The sequence below is a fragment of the Papio anubis genome, chromosome 15 (assembly GCF_008728515.1).
Source record: "Papio anubis isolate 15944 chromosome 15, Panubis1.0, whole genome shotgun sequence".
Lineage (NCBI taxonomy): Eukaryota > Metazoa > Chordata > Mammalia > Primates > Cercopithecidae > Papio > Papio anubis.
In genome coordinates, this window is record NC_044990.1 from 23402989 (window position 1) to 23421633 (window position 18645).

Below are 18645 nucleotides of genomic sequence, written 5' to 3' on the forward strand. Positions count from 1 at the left end.
AAAGTAATAGAAAAAAATATGTATTTGGGGATGACACAAAGCCCCAAAGCTATAGAAAAAGTAATAGATCCAACCTCTGCAGAAGTTAAAATACTAGCAAGAAATTGAAACATTTAACAAAAGATTGAGATCTATAACAAAGTATTTGTACAAATCAAGAATAAAAAGCAAAACAACAGGAAAATAGAGAAAGGATTAGAACAGACAAGTCACAGAATACAAGGGCCAAAAATACACATATTTGAAAAAATGCATGGCTTCACTAGTGTCAGGAAAATGCAAGAAAAAAAAAAGGCATTCTCACCTGACAGAGTAACATTACCGCATTTGCCGTTAGGGGATGTTCTTGTCTCTCAGTAAGGTCATCTAAATGTAACCTGTTTTGCATTTGAAAAGTCCAACACTGGGATCCCAGCGCTGCTGTTCTGAACTGGGGGCTGCTGACTTGACTGGATCAGTCCTCAGGGTAGGGGGAGCTCCGGAAGGAAAGGCACAACTCCCCAGTCAAAAGCCATGTGGGGTATGAAAAAGGAGGCCTGGACACTACCTGGTCCTTCTTCCAGTCTCACATTCTCCTGAAGTGCCTGAATGATACACCCCAACTGAACTCTGAGGAAATATTTAATTTTTATTTTCTAAATTAGGATACATCTTACACTGGCACATTTCATGCATTGGCAAAACTAGTAAAAAGATTTGTAATACATTGGTAAGAACATAGGTAAAAAGAAATTCTCATGTACTAGTCAAATAATAGTTTTCAGAAAGTAAAAAACATAACAAAGTAAGCACAGGTCAAAAAACTTATTAATTAACCAAAGGACCTTATTACCAAAGGACCCCACAAGATGACAAAAGAGAATGTCACACAAGAATGCTGGAATAAGATCTCATAGTTAAATGCTAATGTGGTTAATGTTCTACAAGGCTAAAAAACTGTAACCTCTTTTCTATCACAGAAAAGTAACATACCATTCTACCAGATCATCGTTTGCAGCTTACCAATGTTGTACAAGTTAACATCTAGCTCTAGAGTCTGGGCCCGAATCGACAGTAAATCATAGTCACAATATTGTAATTACCCATTAGGTGGATTTGTTTGACAATGCTCTAGTATACTGTTTCTCAAACATTTTTATTGTTGTTAATTTTTTTTTTTTTGAGACAGAGACTCACTCTGTCACCCAGGCTAGAGTGCAGTGGCGCAATGTTAGCTCATTGAAACCTCTGCCTCCTGGGTTCAAGTGGTTATCATACCTCAGCCTCCCGCATAGCTGGGATTACAGAAATGCACTACGATGCCCAGCTAACTTTTTTATTTTTAGTAAAGACAGGGTTTTGCCATTAGACTGTACATGAATCTAAGTGCAGCATTAGAGTCTCATAGGAGTGCAAACCCTATTATGAACTGTGCATGCGAGGAATCTAGGTGCACTCCTTATGATAATCTAATGCCTGATGATCTGAAGTTGAACAGTTTCATCCCAAAACCATCCCCCTGCCCTGTCCATGGAAAAATTGTCTTCTATGAAACTGGTCCCTGCTGCCAAAGAGGTTGGGGACCACTGCTTTAAATCTTCGGCCAGTTAACAAGCTCCCTTCTCAATCAAGGTAAATGCAGAAAGACAACTTATACAAATGCAGGGAAAACATACACCAACTACCAAGAGGGAATCCCTCTTTCCTAGCTAAGAGGGAACATTTAAGGACAACAGATAGCACACAGAGCCACTGATAATCCAAGGGGAAAACAAGGAACAGAAAGTGTGAAAATTCTGATTTCTTCTGAGATGAACGGGTATTACATGTATGAAACAAGAATTAGATGCTGGACGTGGTGGCTCACGTCTGTAATCCCAGCACTTTGGGAAGCTGAGGCAGGCGGATTACCTGAGGTCGGGAGTTTGAGACCAGCCTGGCCAATATGGTGAAAGCCCATCTCTACTAAAAATACAAAAATTAGCCGGGCGTGGTAGTGCACACCTGTTAATTCCAGCTACTCTGGAGGCTGAGGCAGAAGAATCACTTGAACCCGAGAGGTGGAGGTTGCAGTGAGCCGAGATAGTGCCACTGCACTGCAGCCTATGTGACAGGGCAAGACTCTGTCTCAAAAAAAAAAAAGGGGGTGGGGGGAGGTTGGGCATGGTGGTTCACGCCTGTAATCCCAGTACCAAGGCAAGCGGATCACCTGAGGTCGGGAGTTCGACACCAGCCTAACCAACATGGAGAAACCCTGTCTCTACTAAAAATACAAAATTAGTCAGGCATGGTGGTGCATGCCTGTAATCCCAGCTACTCAGGAGGCTGAGGTAGGAGAATCGCTTGAACCCAGGAGGTAGAGGTTGCAGTGAGCTGAGGTCAAGCCATTGCACTCCAGCCTGGGCAACAAGAGTGAAACTGTCTCAAAAAAAAAAGAAAAGAAAAGAAAGAATTAGAGACAGCAATCTTTAATATTTAAATACAAATTACTAGCCAGGCGAGGTGGCTCACACCTGTAATCCCAGCACTTTGGAAGGCCAAGGCAGAAGGATCACTTGGGGCCAGGAATTCGAGACCAGCCTCGGCAACAAAGAGACTCCATCTCTACAAAAAATTAAAATTAAAAAAGTAGCCAGGCTAATAGTGGTGTGCGTGCCTGTGGTCCCAGCTAATCAGGAGGCTGAGTGGGAGGATCACTTGAGCACCAGAATTTGAGATTACAGTGAGCTATGGCCATACCACTGCACTCTAGTCTGGGCAACAGAGTGAGACCCTGTCTCTAAAAAATAAAGAATTACTAAATTTAAAATGAAATAGAAGAGCTGAATAATAAGGTAATGGATGTGTTCAAAGGGTGAATTAGTGGTCTGGAAGGTGGTATTTGAAGAAATCTTTCAGAATAAATAGATGAAGACAAAATACAGAAGTATAGTGAAGAGGGTAAGTTAATAGGTCTGATATCCACCTAAGAAAACTATTTTTAAAAATAATATTTAAAATTGCCTTTAGTACAAGAATGGTACAATGACTCAGATGAAAGGACCGTGGGGTAAGCAGCATGAATGACAAATGTCCCAGAGATCTAGACACAAATTGGTGAAATTTTAGGACTCCAAGCATAAAAAGAAAACCCTAAAAGTTTTTCATGAGGAAAAAATAGGTTATTTATCAATAAATAAAGAGAGGTAATCAGATTGGTGTTTGACTTTAATCAGCAATACTGGATAATAGCATACGATTGTTATAGCTTCAAAATTCCGAAGGAAAATGACTTTGAGTCTAAAACCGTAACTCAATTTAAAAATTTTTAAATTGAAGATTCAACATTTAATTACTTGAAGATATGCAGCAGCACACCAGAAAACTAATCCTGGGATGCAAGAGAAAGCAATCAGAAGAAAACAGTAAAACTCATAGTGGCCTAATAACTATTTACACATACAGGCCAAGATCCTAGAGATTAATCTAAAACTAAAATTGAATCTGATTACATCACAAGAAAAGGCTGAGGTGGGGAAGTGAAACAATGCTAAGGTTACTGACTTAATTGGAAGATGGGTGGAAGATATGGCTACTAATTAACTCTAAACATAAAGAAAAAAAGGTAATCACTAAAGAAATAGCAATAGGTTTAATTACTTCCAAACCACTGGAGGAAAAACAAGGAGAAAAAAAATAACAATCAAGCCAATAAGATGGCAAAATAAAAACAAGAAAGCATGATATACAGAAAATACAAAATAAGACAGCCAGGAATAGTCCAAATGTTTTAATAATCTCAATTAATATAAATGGATTAAACTTCCCAGAGCTGGTTTGACTAATTAAGGAAAATAGAAGTCAATTATAGAGGATATGAGAAAAAGTAAAGTATTTCAGTTATAAAAGGCACAACTCACCAATAGTCATGTAATGCTTACATTTCAGAAACTGATTAAATGAACAGTAAGATAAGAATGTAGAAGGCAGAAAGTTTGAACAATTAACAAGCTAAATCCAAAAAAACCTGTACCCAAAACAGGCAAAGCACCCCTCTACCCACCCAAAACTCACAGAATATTTACAAATATTGACCATATAATTCCATAAGGTAGAAACCATACAGGTTATATTGTATCTGCTTAGAAATTTTAAATACACTTTGAATCTGAAATACCCATTAAAAATAAACAATAGTTACCATAGCTAAAGACACAGAGCCAACGGAGTACTCAGAGGAGTATTTTCAGTCCTAAATACATGTATTATCAGGAAACAAGAAAAATGGAAAAGAAAACTGTTTACATAATACACCTTAAGGCAGTGTGGGGATCAACAACATCCCTGGAGATACGGTGATCAGTGAAAGTAGTCCAGGAGTCCGTGAATTCATTTATTAACCATAAGCCTGTAAAATGTATATGCTAACTAGTAATAAAAGTGCAAATTGTGTTATATTTTAGAGTATCAACTCAGTTGTAACACTAGTTACTTCATCCTGATGAGATGGTTGGGAATCACATCTTTGAATATATCAAAATTAAACTGAGTTCCTTGAAGTCAGACATGGCCTCATTTATTTGTATACCTTTAATATAGGCACAATAGAGGTACCTGGAGTAAGCCCTCAACAGTGTTATATGAATTGAATTAATTAACGTATGAGGCAGATAATTTCCCAAAATATGGGGCTCACTGGAGGAGTAGGGTGAAACAGAATAAACAGATCTGTATGGTGGGTACAAGGCTGGAAAACACTGGCTAAACATGAATCTTCACCCCAGGTCTGTGACGTCACTAGGGTCACATGCCAGGTGTTCCAGGATTCTGGAGAGGATTTTACCAACATGGAGGAGCTTTCAGATTTCTTACCTTTCTTCCTTGACAGCAAGATTCATGAACTTCAATAATCACAACATTAGGAAAAATTAATCTTCAACTATGACAGACTAATTTAAAAAAAAAAAATTTAGTCCCTTTTAGCTGTATGTCAAAAGGGCAGACCAATAGCTACAGCTAGTACAATGACTAGAACACAAGCTCAAATTCCCTGGTATTATAGGAGACAAAAAGATCTCAGTAGCTTTCATTTACTTTACAATTTTTAAAAAGTTTCAATTAAGTACTCCAATTGTATCTAAACATAAACAGAGGCCCCATCTGTATTAATATTTTAAACAGGCCGGGCGCAGTGGCTCAAGCCTGTAATCCCAGCACTTTGGGAGGCCGAGACGGGCGGATCACGAGGTCAGGAGATCGAGACCATCCTGGCTAACACGGTGAACCCTCGTCTCTACTAAAAAATACAAAAAACTAGCCGGGCGAGGTGGTGGGCACCTGTAGTCCCAGCTACTCAGGAGGCTGAGGCATGAGAATGGCGTAAACCCGGGAGGCGGAGCTTGCAGTGAGCTGAGATCCGGCCACTGCACTCCAGCCTGGGCGACAGAGCGAGACTCCGTCTCAAAAAAAAAAAAAAAAAAAAAAAATTTTAAACATTCAATATTTGAGCTATGTAAGTCGTGCTAGTAGGTGAACTTAAACATGTCTTAAACAGGGAATACTGACATTTCGAAACCTTCTGACTATATTAATTTGATCTGGTTTATTTTTAAAATATTCCCCGTTGCTACAGAACATCTTCCTTTTCTGCATTAAAAACAAAATGGCTGTATTTCTCTGCCCAACTTTGCTTAGCTGAATCAATCCTTTTAAAAGTTTTCTTCTTTACTGCTAAACCTATCTTCAATTCTTAACTGACACATCAGTCATTCTTACATGAGAACAATACATTAAAATAAATACAAAGAAAAAATTCTCCCAGCAAATACTAGATTCAATCCCAACAATATGGACACAGTCTTAAAAATCAGTTATGTATTTATTTGCATAGAACCAAAGGAAAGACTTAAAATTCCAACATACACCCTATGAGGCTTACAATTTAATTACAAATCCAGTTTTGAGGGAAAAAAGGGTTTTGGTTTTCCTCTACTAACGAGGATGATACTGTTTCACATGCTTCAGTTATGCATGCTGAAACATCAGACGCCTATACATCTTTACTTTTTGCAGAATTAGTATCCAGTCCAAAAAAGTCTTTTTTGATGATGTACCGAACACACTGCAAAATCACATTTCTTTCATGTCGAATGTCCGGAGCTAGAAGCTAAAAGACAATTTTAAAAAAGATTAGCTGGTAAATAAATTATATCTGGGAAATACAATCTAAAATACTGCATGTACCCTCTCCTCACAAAGAAGACAGAACAATAAGAAATATATATTATATTTACTATTTTGCTAAAAAACAATGCAAAAACATGTCCTTTTAAGTTACATCAAGACTATCTAGCTTTTTAAACAGTACTAATGCTTATATTTGGAGTCCTCTCTAAGAGTATCTAGCATAGGACATCAAAGTATTTAATAGTCTGCAATTCTTTTTTTTTTTTTTTGAGACAGAATTCCGCTCTTGTCACCCAGGCTGGAGTGCAATGCTGCGATCTTGGCTCACCGCAACCTCTGCCTCCCGGGTTGAAGCGATTCTCCTGCCTCAGCCTCCCAAGTAGCTGGGATTACAGGCATGCGCCACCACATCTGGCTTAAAAAGTCTGCAATTCTTTAATCTAAAATGTCAAAGAGGATTGCCCAAACTCAAATTCATAAGCAGTCTAGAAACTGATAAGTACATCTATTTACATGTAACAATGAAAGTAGCAGTAAAAAATTCCAACATTCCTTGACTTTTATAACTTTCCATTTTTGTGCTTATTGTATTTTAAAAAAGCTAAAAATCCCTGGTATTTAGAATAAACACATAATCAAGGAATCATATGTAATTTGCCAAAAAGGATTTTATTTTCTGATGTTATTGACAGAGTTCAGAAACATCATACAGAAACTTTCAGTGGAAAGATTACTTAATTTACCGATTATAAGGTAACTTTTTAAATGTAATTTACTATCTATACAAAATGGAGCATATATTTTAGATCCATTTTAATAGGAAGCAACTGTGTTTACACGTAGCACCTCAAGAGTGTAGCCACTGAACACTTTAGCTACAAAATAAGTACTTATCTTGTAAGTCAAAACCAAACAGACTTTTCACAGAATGTCAACTAAAAAATGTGGAATACGGCCGGGCGCGGTGGCTCAAGCCTGTAATCCCAGCACTTTGGGAGGCCGAGACGGGCGGATCACGAGGTCAGGAGATCGAGACCATCCTGGCTAACACCGTGAAACCCCGTCTCTACTAAAAAATACAAAAAACTAGCCGGGCGAGGTGGTGGGCGCCTGTAGTCCCAGCTACTCGGTTGGCTGAGGCAGGAGAATGGCGTAAACCTGGGAGGCGGAGCTTGCAGTGAGCTGAGATCCGGCCACTGCACTCCAGCCTGGGCGACAGAGCGAGACTCTGTCTCAAACAAACAAACAAACAAAAAAGGTGGAATACTTCTATTGCTGAGACATGAAAATCTTTGATCTTTGAACAGCTTCATGTCCACTACTGAGAACTCAAAGATGCACTGCTTCCTCTTTATAATTTGAAGAAAGCTGTTAGATTTTTGAGCACATAATGCTGAGAGTAAAGCCAAGAATGCACAGAATAAACACAAATAAATAAAGGTGTACAAAGAAACAAAATTAGTATGGTAGTGCATGCCCATAGTGCCAGCTACTTGGGACGCTGGGGCAGTAGGATCACTTGAGCCCAGGAATTTGAGGTAGCAGTGAGCTATGATCACACCACTGCACTCCAGCTTGGGTGACAAAGCAAGACCCCAACTCTTTAAAAAAAAAAAAAAAAAGGTTAGGGAGGGAAGGAAGACAATCCCAGAAGATAACAAGTGAGAACTGTCAGAAAACCCTAGGCCTTTCCTTTTTGTTACTTTTGGTTCTCCATAGACATTTGTATTAAAAATCTTTTTTCCCTTCAGCTTGCCATTGTACTTTTAGCTGTGCTTTCGCTGGAAACTGTTTTTTGAGACGGAGTCTCTCTCTGTCACCCAGGCTGGGGTGCAGTGGCCGGATCTCAGCTCACTGCAAGCTCCGCCTCCCGGGTTTACGCCATTCTCCTGCCTCAGCCTCCCGAGTAGCTGGGACTACAGGCGCCCTCCACGTCGCCCGGCTAGTTTTTTGTATTTTTTTTTTAGTAGAGACGGGGTTTCACCGTGTTAGCCAGGATGGTCTCGATCTCCGGACCTCGTGATCCGCCTGTCTCGGCCTCCCAAAGTGCTGGGATTACAGGCTTGAGCCACCGCGCCCGGCCTCGCTGGAAACTTAAAAGAAAATCAATAAACCTCAATAGATACTTCCTTACCAACTAGTGAAACCTAAATTCTTTTATTTTAAGTGGTTGTAAAAATTACATTATTCCACATTCACTGAACATACCAGCTATATGCCAAATGTAGCTGCAGAATTAAGATACAAAGTCTCCAAGGACAATGCGTCTCTGGTAACCTTAAAACATACACAGACACAGACACACACACACACACACACACACACACACACACACCCCAGTGGCTCTATCTTTATGACGTGAGAACACAAAGATTAGAACCGAAAGAAAAACAATTTACCATTTCCAAGAGATATGGATGGTGTGTTCTTGGTTCGAATAATGTTTGATAGTTGTGATAATCTTTTTTCCTCTTAGGGTTTGTCTTTTTAAAACTTTTCTTTCGGCTCTCACTCCTGGCTTCTGAAAAATTTCTAACAGTTGCTTTAACATCTTGACTTGGACTCTTAGGAGCACTGCTATCAAGAACCTGGTTTTCTGCCAGAACGTCTGCTTCAGTCTTGATGGGAGTTTCTAAGTGTGATGAAAAACAAACACAAAAATAAACAAAACAAAACAGGTAGACCTTTCAAAAGCAACCAAAAAATCCATAATAATCCTCCTAGCCATAATATTGTCCACTTAATAACTTAAAACTATGAAAGATTTTTGCAAGGCATTTATAATGTATTCTAGTATTTTTCAAATTGGAAGCTAAACTACCAAAAATTGAGGAGACTACCATGAAGAGCTACAGAAAGTGATTTCTATGAAGGAAATCATGCCAGATGGAAACTTGGATCTATACAAAGGAATGATAAGTGCTGGGAAAAGTAAATATGTGAATAAATATAAGACTTTTTTTTCTCATTGGAAAATTTTTAAAACTAAAGCAAAAATATTAAGTGTATGTGGAATTTATAACATCTATAGAAATAAAATCTATGACAACAATAGTAAAAAGGAAGGGAGAAGGAATATTTAAGTAGTATACTGCTGTAAAATTCTTGAATTACATGTGAAGTAGATAATACCATTTGAAAGTACACTATGAAAAGTTAAGCTGCACACTATAAACTGCAGACCAACTCCTAAAAAGTAAAACACAGAAGTTAAAAGGATGAAAGACGATAGCAAGCATACACCAATCACATGACAGCTGGAAAGGCTGTATTAATGTCAGACAAAAAAAGACTTCAGAATAGTGAATATCACCAGGGATAAAGAGGAACAGTTCATAATGCTAAAGCGGTCAATTCATCAATAAGACAAAACAATAACACCTAAAAACAGATTTTCAATATAACATGCAGCAAAAACTGATGGAACTGAGAAGAGAAATAGACAAACCCATTATTATGATTGAATACTTGAACACTCCAATCTCAGTAATTAAAGAAAAATTGGACAAAAAATTCGTATGGATACAGAATACCACAAAGAATTAACTCAAATTGACAAAGAACACCCGACCTAATACATTTTCTTGTCAAGCTCATATGAACATTCACCTTGTGTTGGGCCATAAAATAAGTATCAATAAATTGAAGTAATTGAAAGGATAGAGGTATGTTCTCTGACCGTAACAGAATTAAACTAAAATCATTAACAGAAAACTAGCTAGAAAACAAACAAAGAAATATTTAGAAACTAAGTAACACACTTCTAAATAAACCATAAGTTAAAGAACAAATTGTAAGAGAGATTAGGAAATATTTTGAAATAAATAAAAATGAAAACATAATGTATCATATTTGTGGACTACAGCTAAAGCAGTTCATGAAGTTACATTTATGACTTTCAGTGCTTAAATCAGAAATGAGAAAAGTCTAAAATCAATTATCTAAGCTTCTATTATAATGTGGTAGGGTCTGAGGAAAGAGGAAATACTAAAAAGTGAAAAACAGTGGATTAGAGTGAAAATCAATGACAACAGAGAAAAACCAACAAAGCCAGAAGTTGGTTCATTGAAAAGATTAATAAAATTAATAAATGCACCAAGATTTTTTGAGAAAAGAATCAATTAACAACTTGGAGAAATAAAAGAGGAGGACATCATCATAGATCCTACAGATATCACAGGAAATATTATGAACTATATACCAATAAATTAACAACTTAGGTGAAGTAAATTCTTTTGAAAAACACGAATTACCGAAACCCACTCAAGAAGAAATAGGAAAATATGAATAGTTCTGTACCTATTAAGGAAATTTAATTCATAATTTAAAACATTCCCAAAAACAAAATGGCTTCACTACTGAATTCTACAAACAAGAAAAGAAAAACTGGTAGAAATCCTAAACAAAACCTTAAAAAAGAGAAGGAAATAGATCCCTACTCATGCCAAATCTATTATAATAAAAGAAAACCAAAGACCAATATCCTTCATGAACATGTATGCAAGACTCCTTAATAAAGTATTAGCAAATCAAATCCATCAATGTATTAAAAGGGTAATAGACCATGACCAAGTAGATTTTATCCTGGGAATACAGGCTGGTTTGACATTTGAAAAATCAATGGACATTTCACCATTATTAACAGAATAAAGGAGAAAAACCATATGAACAGTTGAAAATTCACAAATTTTAAGCTCAGAATCTTCACCTCTCCCCCTTCTCCAATGGTTATACTACTTACTTACTATAAGTGAATGTGATATGAGATAAAGAATTATATTCTAGAAGCTGGGAGACAGGGTTCAATTGCCTAGACAAGAGTGGCAAAACCCATAATACTCAAACATTACATACGACTGAATGTAGAAATTATATTTGAAAAGAAGTATAGCAACAAGTGTTAAAAGCAGACTCTGGTGCCAGACTGTTAGGTTCAAGTCCTAGTTCCATCATTTACTAGCTGTGTGACCTTTGGGCAAGCTATTTATCTCTACCTAAATATCTTCATATATAAAACAGAGATGATAAATAAGAAAAACCAGGACACTATTTTCTATTATTTCCTTCCACCTCAAGTATCAATCACTCAAATCAGGAACACAAAGTCAAATGAATCAGAGCTTATAACTGCCAATTTTCTGCTAAGAAATGAGGACAGGGACTAACATTTATATTTTTCTCTTTCTTGAGATTTACAACATTTCCCAGCTAAGTGTCATATATTAATGTAATGTTGACCAATTACATTTTAAATATAGCCCGTTCGGTTCTATCAAACGCTTAACACACTTTTTGGTTTGTGGCCTTCTGAAATAGTCTTTAATTTGGAAATCTCCCCATCATAGCCAAATCAGTTTAAGGAAACATAATTCTGGGGAGTTGTAAAACTGTGCTTAAATTCTAATACAGTTTAAAAAATGCTAAAATGCTAACATGCAGAACAGATATTAAACCAACCCATTTGGAAATATTTCTTATTAAATTTATATCTTAGTGATTCTTACAGTCCCAGATGTATTACCTCTTTCTTTGCTTCAGTCTTACTTGAGGGACCCTTTCTTTGTTTAAATATCTTTCCAGAAAAATGCTATTCATGTTTAAGATTCCAAACACTTTTATGCTAATTCTTAAGTCAAGACAGATCTTAATTATGAAGACACAATTGTTAAACTCTGTTAGGAAGAAACAGATTGTTCCTATACATTTATAATCCAGGTAAATAAGCAGTCTTCTAGATACTATTCCACGGTTAAAAGACCACTTTGTTTCCTTGGTTTATTAATTTAAAACTCCCTATGTGTCAATATCCCATCCTAGATCCCAGAATTAATACTGAACGCTAGAAATTTGCTAGTGACATAGATGGCTTAATAAAGCTGAATTCAAACTACATAAAATAATTCTTAAGACTTAGGAATGTGAAGCAAGGGTTTTTTCCTTAAAGCAGGACATTTTAACAATTAGTCAAAATAAATTCACACAAAATCATATATAATTTAACAGATAATATCCTCTGTTATCTATAAAAGTCTACGCATTACTGTGCAGGATGACAGTAAATGCCAAAGACAGAAAGACTATAATGGAAGGCAAGGTAAGTTGGTTTCTTTGGACTTTTAAGTCTCCAAACCTATATGTCAGGTCTGCTACATAATAGCTTGCCAAGTTTTTTCCATTTTATTTTTTTATTTTATTTATTTATTTATTTTGAGATGGAGTTTCACTCTGTTGCCCAGGCTGGAGTGCAGTGGTGTGATCTTGGCTCACTGCAACCTCTGCCTTCTGGGTTCAAGCAATTCTCCTGTCTCAGCCTCCCGAGTAGCTGGGATTACAGGCGCGCAACACCACGCCAGGCTAATTTCTGTATTTTTAGTAGAGACAGGGTTTCATCATGTTGACCAGACTGGTCTTGAACTCCTAACCTCAGGTGATCCGCCCGCCTCAGTCTCCCAAAGTGCTGGGATTGCAGGCATGAGCCACCGCGCCCAACCAAGCTTATCCTTTCTATGCTTAAGGTTCTATAAAATAAAGAGGTGATCTCAAAGATCCCTTCCAGTTTCCTTTCTTGCAATTTAAAATGATGGCAGTCTCAAAATGAAGGTATGAGTATAAAAATACTGTTCCATCTTAAGAAACAGAGAAGCAAGCATTAGTCCAGCCTGTTGTTATGGGATTCTGTAATTCTGGTAATAGTTTTCTTTGTTATCACCTGTTATGAATACAACTGATAAGTAGGAAATGTAATATGTGTTTAAAGAATAACTCCATCTTCATACCAGTGTATGAGAAACAAGACTACAAAAAAACGCTGTTTTTCTTAAAATTAAAATGAGGCAACCATCTGTTAAGGAATACTCTGATAAAGCCAAAGTAGCTTATATTTCAAACTTCAAGTAGCTATTAAGAAGCTACCATAGTAAGCCATGGCCCACTTAAAAAAGAAAAAACTTCCCATGTTACAGATACATATGAACATCATTTTTTATATTAAAGCCTAATGGCTCCTTATTCAACATCTTCCAAATACATAAACATTGATTATCTCTAGCCTAGTCAACATTAAAAGTGCTGCCATCTCCATCAAACTACATTTCCTTTTTTTTTTTTTTGAGTCAGAGTCTCACTGTCACCCAGGCTGGAGTGCAGTGGCACGATCTCGCCTCACTGCAACCTCTGCCTCCTGGGTTCAAGCAATTCTCCTGCCTCAGCCTCCTGGGTACTGGGACTACAGGCATGCACTGCCATGCCCGGCTAACTTTTGTATTTTTTGTAGAGAAGGGGTTTCACCATGTTGGCCAGGCTGGTCTCGAACTCCTGACCTCAGGCGATCCACCCTCTTCGGCCTCCCAAAGTGCTGGGATTACAGGCGTTGAGCCACCGTGCCCCGCCCATCCAATTACATTTGAATCTTCTCTTCATTCTATATAAACACTTACAGACCTGTATTCTTATCCTCAGTACAGCTCCTACTTTGATTACACATCTTGTCCTGAGACATACACATGAATTCTCTCACGGCCAGTAAAGTCTAAATAAAATTACCACACAGAGCCAGGTATCCACAACAGTAGGACACAGATTTATTCATTAAACATATGCTGGATTATTGATATAAACCTTGGATTAAAAACTGCTACACTGCATCAGATCAAGAGCCTACTCACGGCTCTTTCAGGTAGCTCTGAAAGAGATGCTGTAGGAAATTAAACTGGTTTATCACAATTAAATTTCACAATGAAGCCGCACACGTTACCATCTGTAACATCATCTTTAAAGGTAAGACATGTATCCTGAATGTTACTGACTTCTCAGAAAGACTCGTGAAAAGATTCAATTTCTTCTGACCTTTAAAATGCACAAGCTAATGCAACCACAAGTATAAGGTTGTGTATTCCAAGTGAGATCATTTATGTAAATATGCTCTAGGAAGAACAATGCCCTATATGCATTAAAAAAATTGTATCGCACTCTTTGTCATAAAGGATCTCTCTCCATCTACCAAAGATGCTATAAACACGTTATAATAAAGGTTCTTGAGAGCAAAGAGAAAAAAATGAATTTTCTTTTTGCCATTTCTTTTAGAATTTTCTTCAATTCTATTAGTGGATATTTTCTCTTTTCCTTCCAATTCTTTCATTATATTGTATTTTTGCTTTTTTATTCCCAGAGTAGTAACACATTTCTTTATTACTCCAGAGTTCCTTTAACCCAAGTTAACTTTACTTCTGATTCAAATGAAAAAGGAATTTGAAGACCAAATAAAGAATGCACATCCTGGATGCTATTAATGTGCAGCACGCACCAAAGGCAAAAAGCAACAAAACAAAACCCTGTAACAACATACACCATGACTTACCTTCTGGCTCACTCTCTGACCCTGAAAGACTGCCATAGCTACTCATTAGTGAGCATAGGGCTGGTGTCACTTCCTTGGGTATCACAGAGCGTTGTGGTTTCTCCTCCTTATCAGACTCTGAAGGGAAAAGAACTCAGATTCAAAACATCTACCACTATAAAAAAGCTGACCATCCCCCACTCCCACATTTGTTAGTGAAAATTAAGTAATTTCTGATCATTTCCTTAATCTTTCCAAAAAACGAATTCTAGGAGGCCAGGAACACTTCCCCCTGGTTTACACATCTTCATGGGCCAAGAAACCATTTGCCCCAGAGGAGACAGTGGGGGGAAAGGAAACTATATAGAGCTCAGTTACTCAGCATGCTTCACAGGTTATACAATCTGAGCATACTCTAAATTAACTTAATTACATAGTCTTTGCTGTTCATTTACAAGTAGTAGGAAGGCCCAAACTTTATTTAACTTCACTGGATTGGGATCACTGCCTCTGAAAATTAGGTTTAGAAATAAATGAAATATTAACATACCTATGCTTTTAACTGTTTTTAAGACTGTTTTTCAGGATCCAAATAATATTCAAAGCATTTCTATAGGCTTAGTCAAACAGTAATGCTGAAATTAATCCACCCAAAGTTTTTTAGAGACAGAGTCTTGCTGTGTCACACAGGTTGGAGTGCAGTGGCATAATCTCGGCTCACCACAACCTCTGCCTGCCAGGCCCAAGCAATTATCTTACCTCAGCCTCCTGAGTAGCTGGGATTACAGGTGTGTGCCACTATGCCCAGCTAATTTTTTGTATTTTTAGTAGAGATGGGGTTTCACCATGTTGGCCAGGCTGGTCTCAAACTCCTGGCCCCAAGTTGATCCACTTGCCTTGGCCTCCCAAAGTGCTGAGATTACAGGTGTGAGTCACTGTGACCAGCCCACCCAAAGTTTTTATTATTTAAAACTTAAATAAACAAGAACTTAAATAAACAAGGCAACCATGAGAATTTACCAAGCATAATACTAAAGTGCCTGCCAAATGTAAAGTGTTTGATCCAGGCCCAGCAAGCCTAGTTGTAGCCCCAGGACACCACCTATTACATTTCTTTTTGGCAGCTCTAACAATCTATTAACTCTATTCTAGACAACCAATAAAAATAAGGCCTCACTGAAGACAATAAGTAATTTGTCTATTTAATTAACCAACTCAACCCAAAACCAAGATAAAATGTTTCAAGACTAAGCATTTAATGTTCACCAAGCCAGTCTAGGGGAAACCAAAGCATGCCAGTAGGAAATGGGAGTCTCTTTCTGTGTGAATGTTCAACTGCCACCTTCTGCTGGATGAAGCTAAATCCTCTCTCCTCACTACCCACCATCATACCTATAAAAGTACTCCTTGTCAATTTTAAGCTAAATTACCTTTTCTCCTTGATTAATAAAGGGAAAGGAAAGTATGCAGTTTATGTGAATTACGAGTAGATTAAGCAGAAATCTACCACAGTGTTAGTATGCAGACTTTCCATTCATTGGTTGAATGATGAAAGACCGAACTGTAGCATTTATTTCCAAGACTCAAAGAGAGGTAACAAAAATTACAGTAATAGTTGAATATTATGTTCTTCAAAAGCATGATCTGACCTAATCCTTACGAGGTATGTGATGAGTGATGAAACAAAAATCCAGAGATTTTGAGTACTTTTCCTTAAGACAACTATAAATCAGTTGGGTCAAATTTAAAGCCTGGCTATCTGACTCCAAATCCAAATTGTTATCAGTGAGCTAGAATGCTTCCCACAGACATATAGTCTTCTTAAAATGAAGCCATCCTATCAAAGTGTTTTTATGGTCCACAATAATGCTAACAATGTCTCCCAGCCATAGCTCCATTTCTTTCTTCCCTTTTATAGTAAAACTCTAAACAGTTATTTGATATGCAATCATACCTTGGAGATATTGTGGATTTGGTTCCAGACCACTGGAATCAAGTGAATACAGCAATAAAGCAAGTCACACACATTTTCTGGTTTCTCAGTGCATATAAAAGTTATGTTTACACTACACTGTAGCATATGAAATGTGCAATAGCATTATGTTTTAAAACATAATGCTTGTACCTTAATTTAAAAATATTTCATTGCTAAAAAATGCTAAAACTCATCTGAGACTTCAGGAAGTTGTGATATTTTTGCTGACAGAGGGTCTTGCCTTGATGTTGCTGGCTGCTGACTGATCAGGGTTGTGGTCACTAAAGGCTGGGGTGACTGTGGCAGTCTCTCTGCCTTGACTGCTATTCCTTTAGGTATCGGCCCCACATTTCATTCAGATGTCTTAATGTCACCTTATCAGAGATGCCTTTACTGATCACTTCAGATAAAAGAGCATATCCCCTTCTCTGACCACTATTCTCTATTATTTTACTCAGCTTCACTCATCTTTATAATTCTGTTGTTTGTTTGTTTGTTTTTGTTTTTTTCGAGATGGAGTTTCACTCTGCTGCCCAGGCTGGAGTGCAGTGCATTCCACCTCCTGAGTTCAAGCGATTCTCCCCTTAGCCACCTGAGTAGCTGGAATTACAGGCACTTGCCACCACGCCGGGCTAATTTTTGTAGTTTTAGTAGAGACAGAGTTTCACCATGTTGGCCAGGCTGGTCTCGAACTCCTTACCTCAAGTGATCTGCCCCCCTTGGCCTCCCAAAGTGCTGGGATTACAGGCGTGAGCCACTATGCCCAGCTCCCACATTTTCTGTATTACTTTTATAATCAGAAAATAACAGAAAAAAAAAAAAAAACAAAGAGAAACTGACTCTGGAAAACTATTCCTCACAATCCAATTCATGAAGCAGAGGGCAAGGCTTTAATGTCCTTTCCTTCCTGGCTTCTTTTTCAAACTTTGTATTTTGAAACAATTTTGGATTTATACAAATGCTGCAAAGATAGTACAGAGTCTCCATATACCCTTCATGCAGCTTCCCTAATGTTACCATCTTACATAACTAAAGTACCTTATTATAGCTAAGAAGTTAACACTGGTACCACACTAGTATTTAAACTACAGACTGTAATGTAATTTCACCAGCTTTTCCACTAACGTCCTTTTTCTGTTCCAGGATACAATCTGCTATACTACACTGCATTCGGTTGTCATGACTCCTTAATCTTTTCTAAATCTGTGACAGTTTCTCAGTCTTTCCTTGTTTTTTTACGAACTTGACACTTTGAAGATTATTGTCAGGTATTTTTAGAATGTCCCTCAGTTTGGGTCTGTCTGACATTTTTGAAGATTAGACTGAGACTATGGATTTCGGGGAGGAATACCACAGAGATGTGCCCTTCTCATCACATCCCAGGTCCATGATATCAGTAAGACTTGTTACTGGTAATGTTGACTTTGACTGCTTGATGGTCTGCCTGCTTTCTCTACTACAAAGTTACAATTTTTCTCTTTCATTATTATATTTTTTGAAATGAGTTACTAAGTTTAGCTCACACTCCTGGGAAGAAGAATTAAGTTTCAACTCAAGTAAGGAATATCAAAGAATTTTGGACATATGTTAAAACCACGGTAATTAATAATTAATAAATAAATATTTTGGGGGGAGATATTTTGATGCTATAGCAAATATTGTTTCATTTTAACGTTTCACCACTAATTTTACCATTCATCAGTGGATCTTGCCCAAAACAATTATTGGTGCTCTCATGCTGACTTGCTATTTCTCTCATTTCTTCTACATTTAATAATTAGAATTCTTTTGTAAGAAAGATCTGTCCCTCCTCCCCCACATTTATTTATTTATTTAGGCACTGATATCAGTATAGACTCATGGATATTTATTCTATTCTGAGGGTTATAATTTATTATTATTTATTTTGTGGCACCAATTGTTCCAACTTTGGCCCTTGAGAACTCTTTCTAGTATCCTTCTGACATGCCCACACCTTCACATTTTTTGAGTATTTTCTTACTTTCTGGCACTATGAGATGCTCTAGGTTCAGTTTATATTTTCCCTGTCCCAACCCCAGAATTAGCCATTTCTCCAAGAGGCTCTGGTTCCTTTACCTGGAGAACAGCATTTGGAAACCACAATTAGAGACCTAGGTGTACTTGTTCCTAAGAGTGACAAAGCTCACTATACTTGACTTACCCAAAGGGT

At 37.4% G+C, this 18645-nt stretch overlaps 1 protein-coding gene across 1 annotated transcript in view; it reads right to left on the reverse strand.

Annotated features, from left to right (window-relative positions):
- Positions 1–5817: 5817 nt before the first annotated feature.
- The window catches only part of NUFIP1 (nuclear FMR1 interacting protein 1), a 51694-nt gene continuing 38866 nt past the window's right edge, over positions 5818–18645 (reverse strand). Inside the window, 3 exon segments of the mRNA XM_031655840.1 lie at positions 5818–6124; positions 8544–8776; positions 14501–14617. Coding sequence (XP_031511700.1) covers positions 6008–6124; positions 8544–8776; positions 14501–14617 — 467 coding nt within the window. The 3' untranslated portion in view covers positions 5818–6007.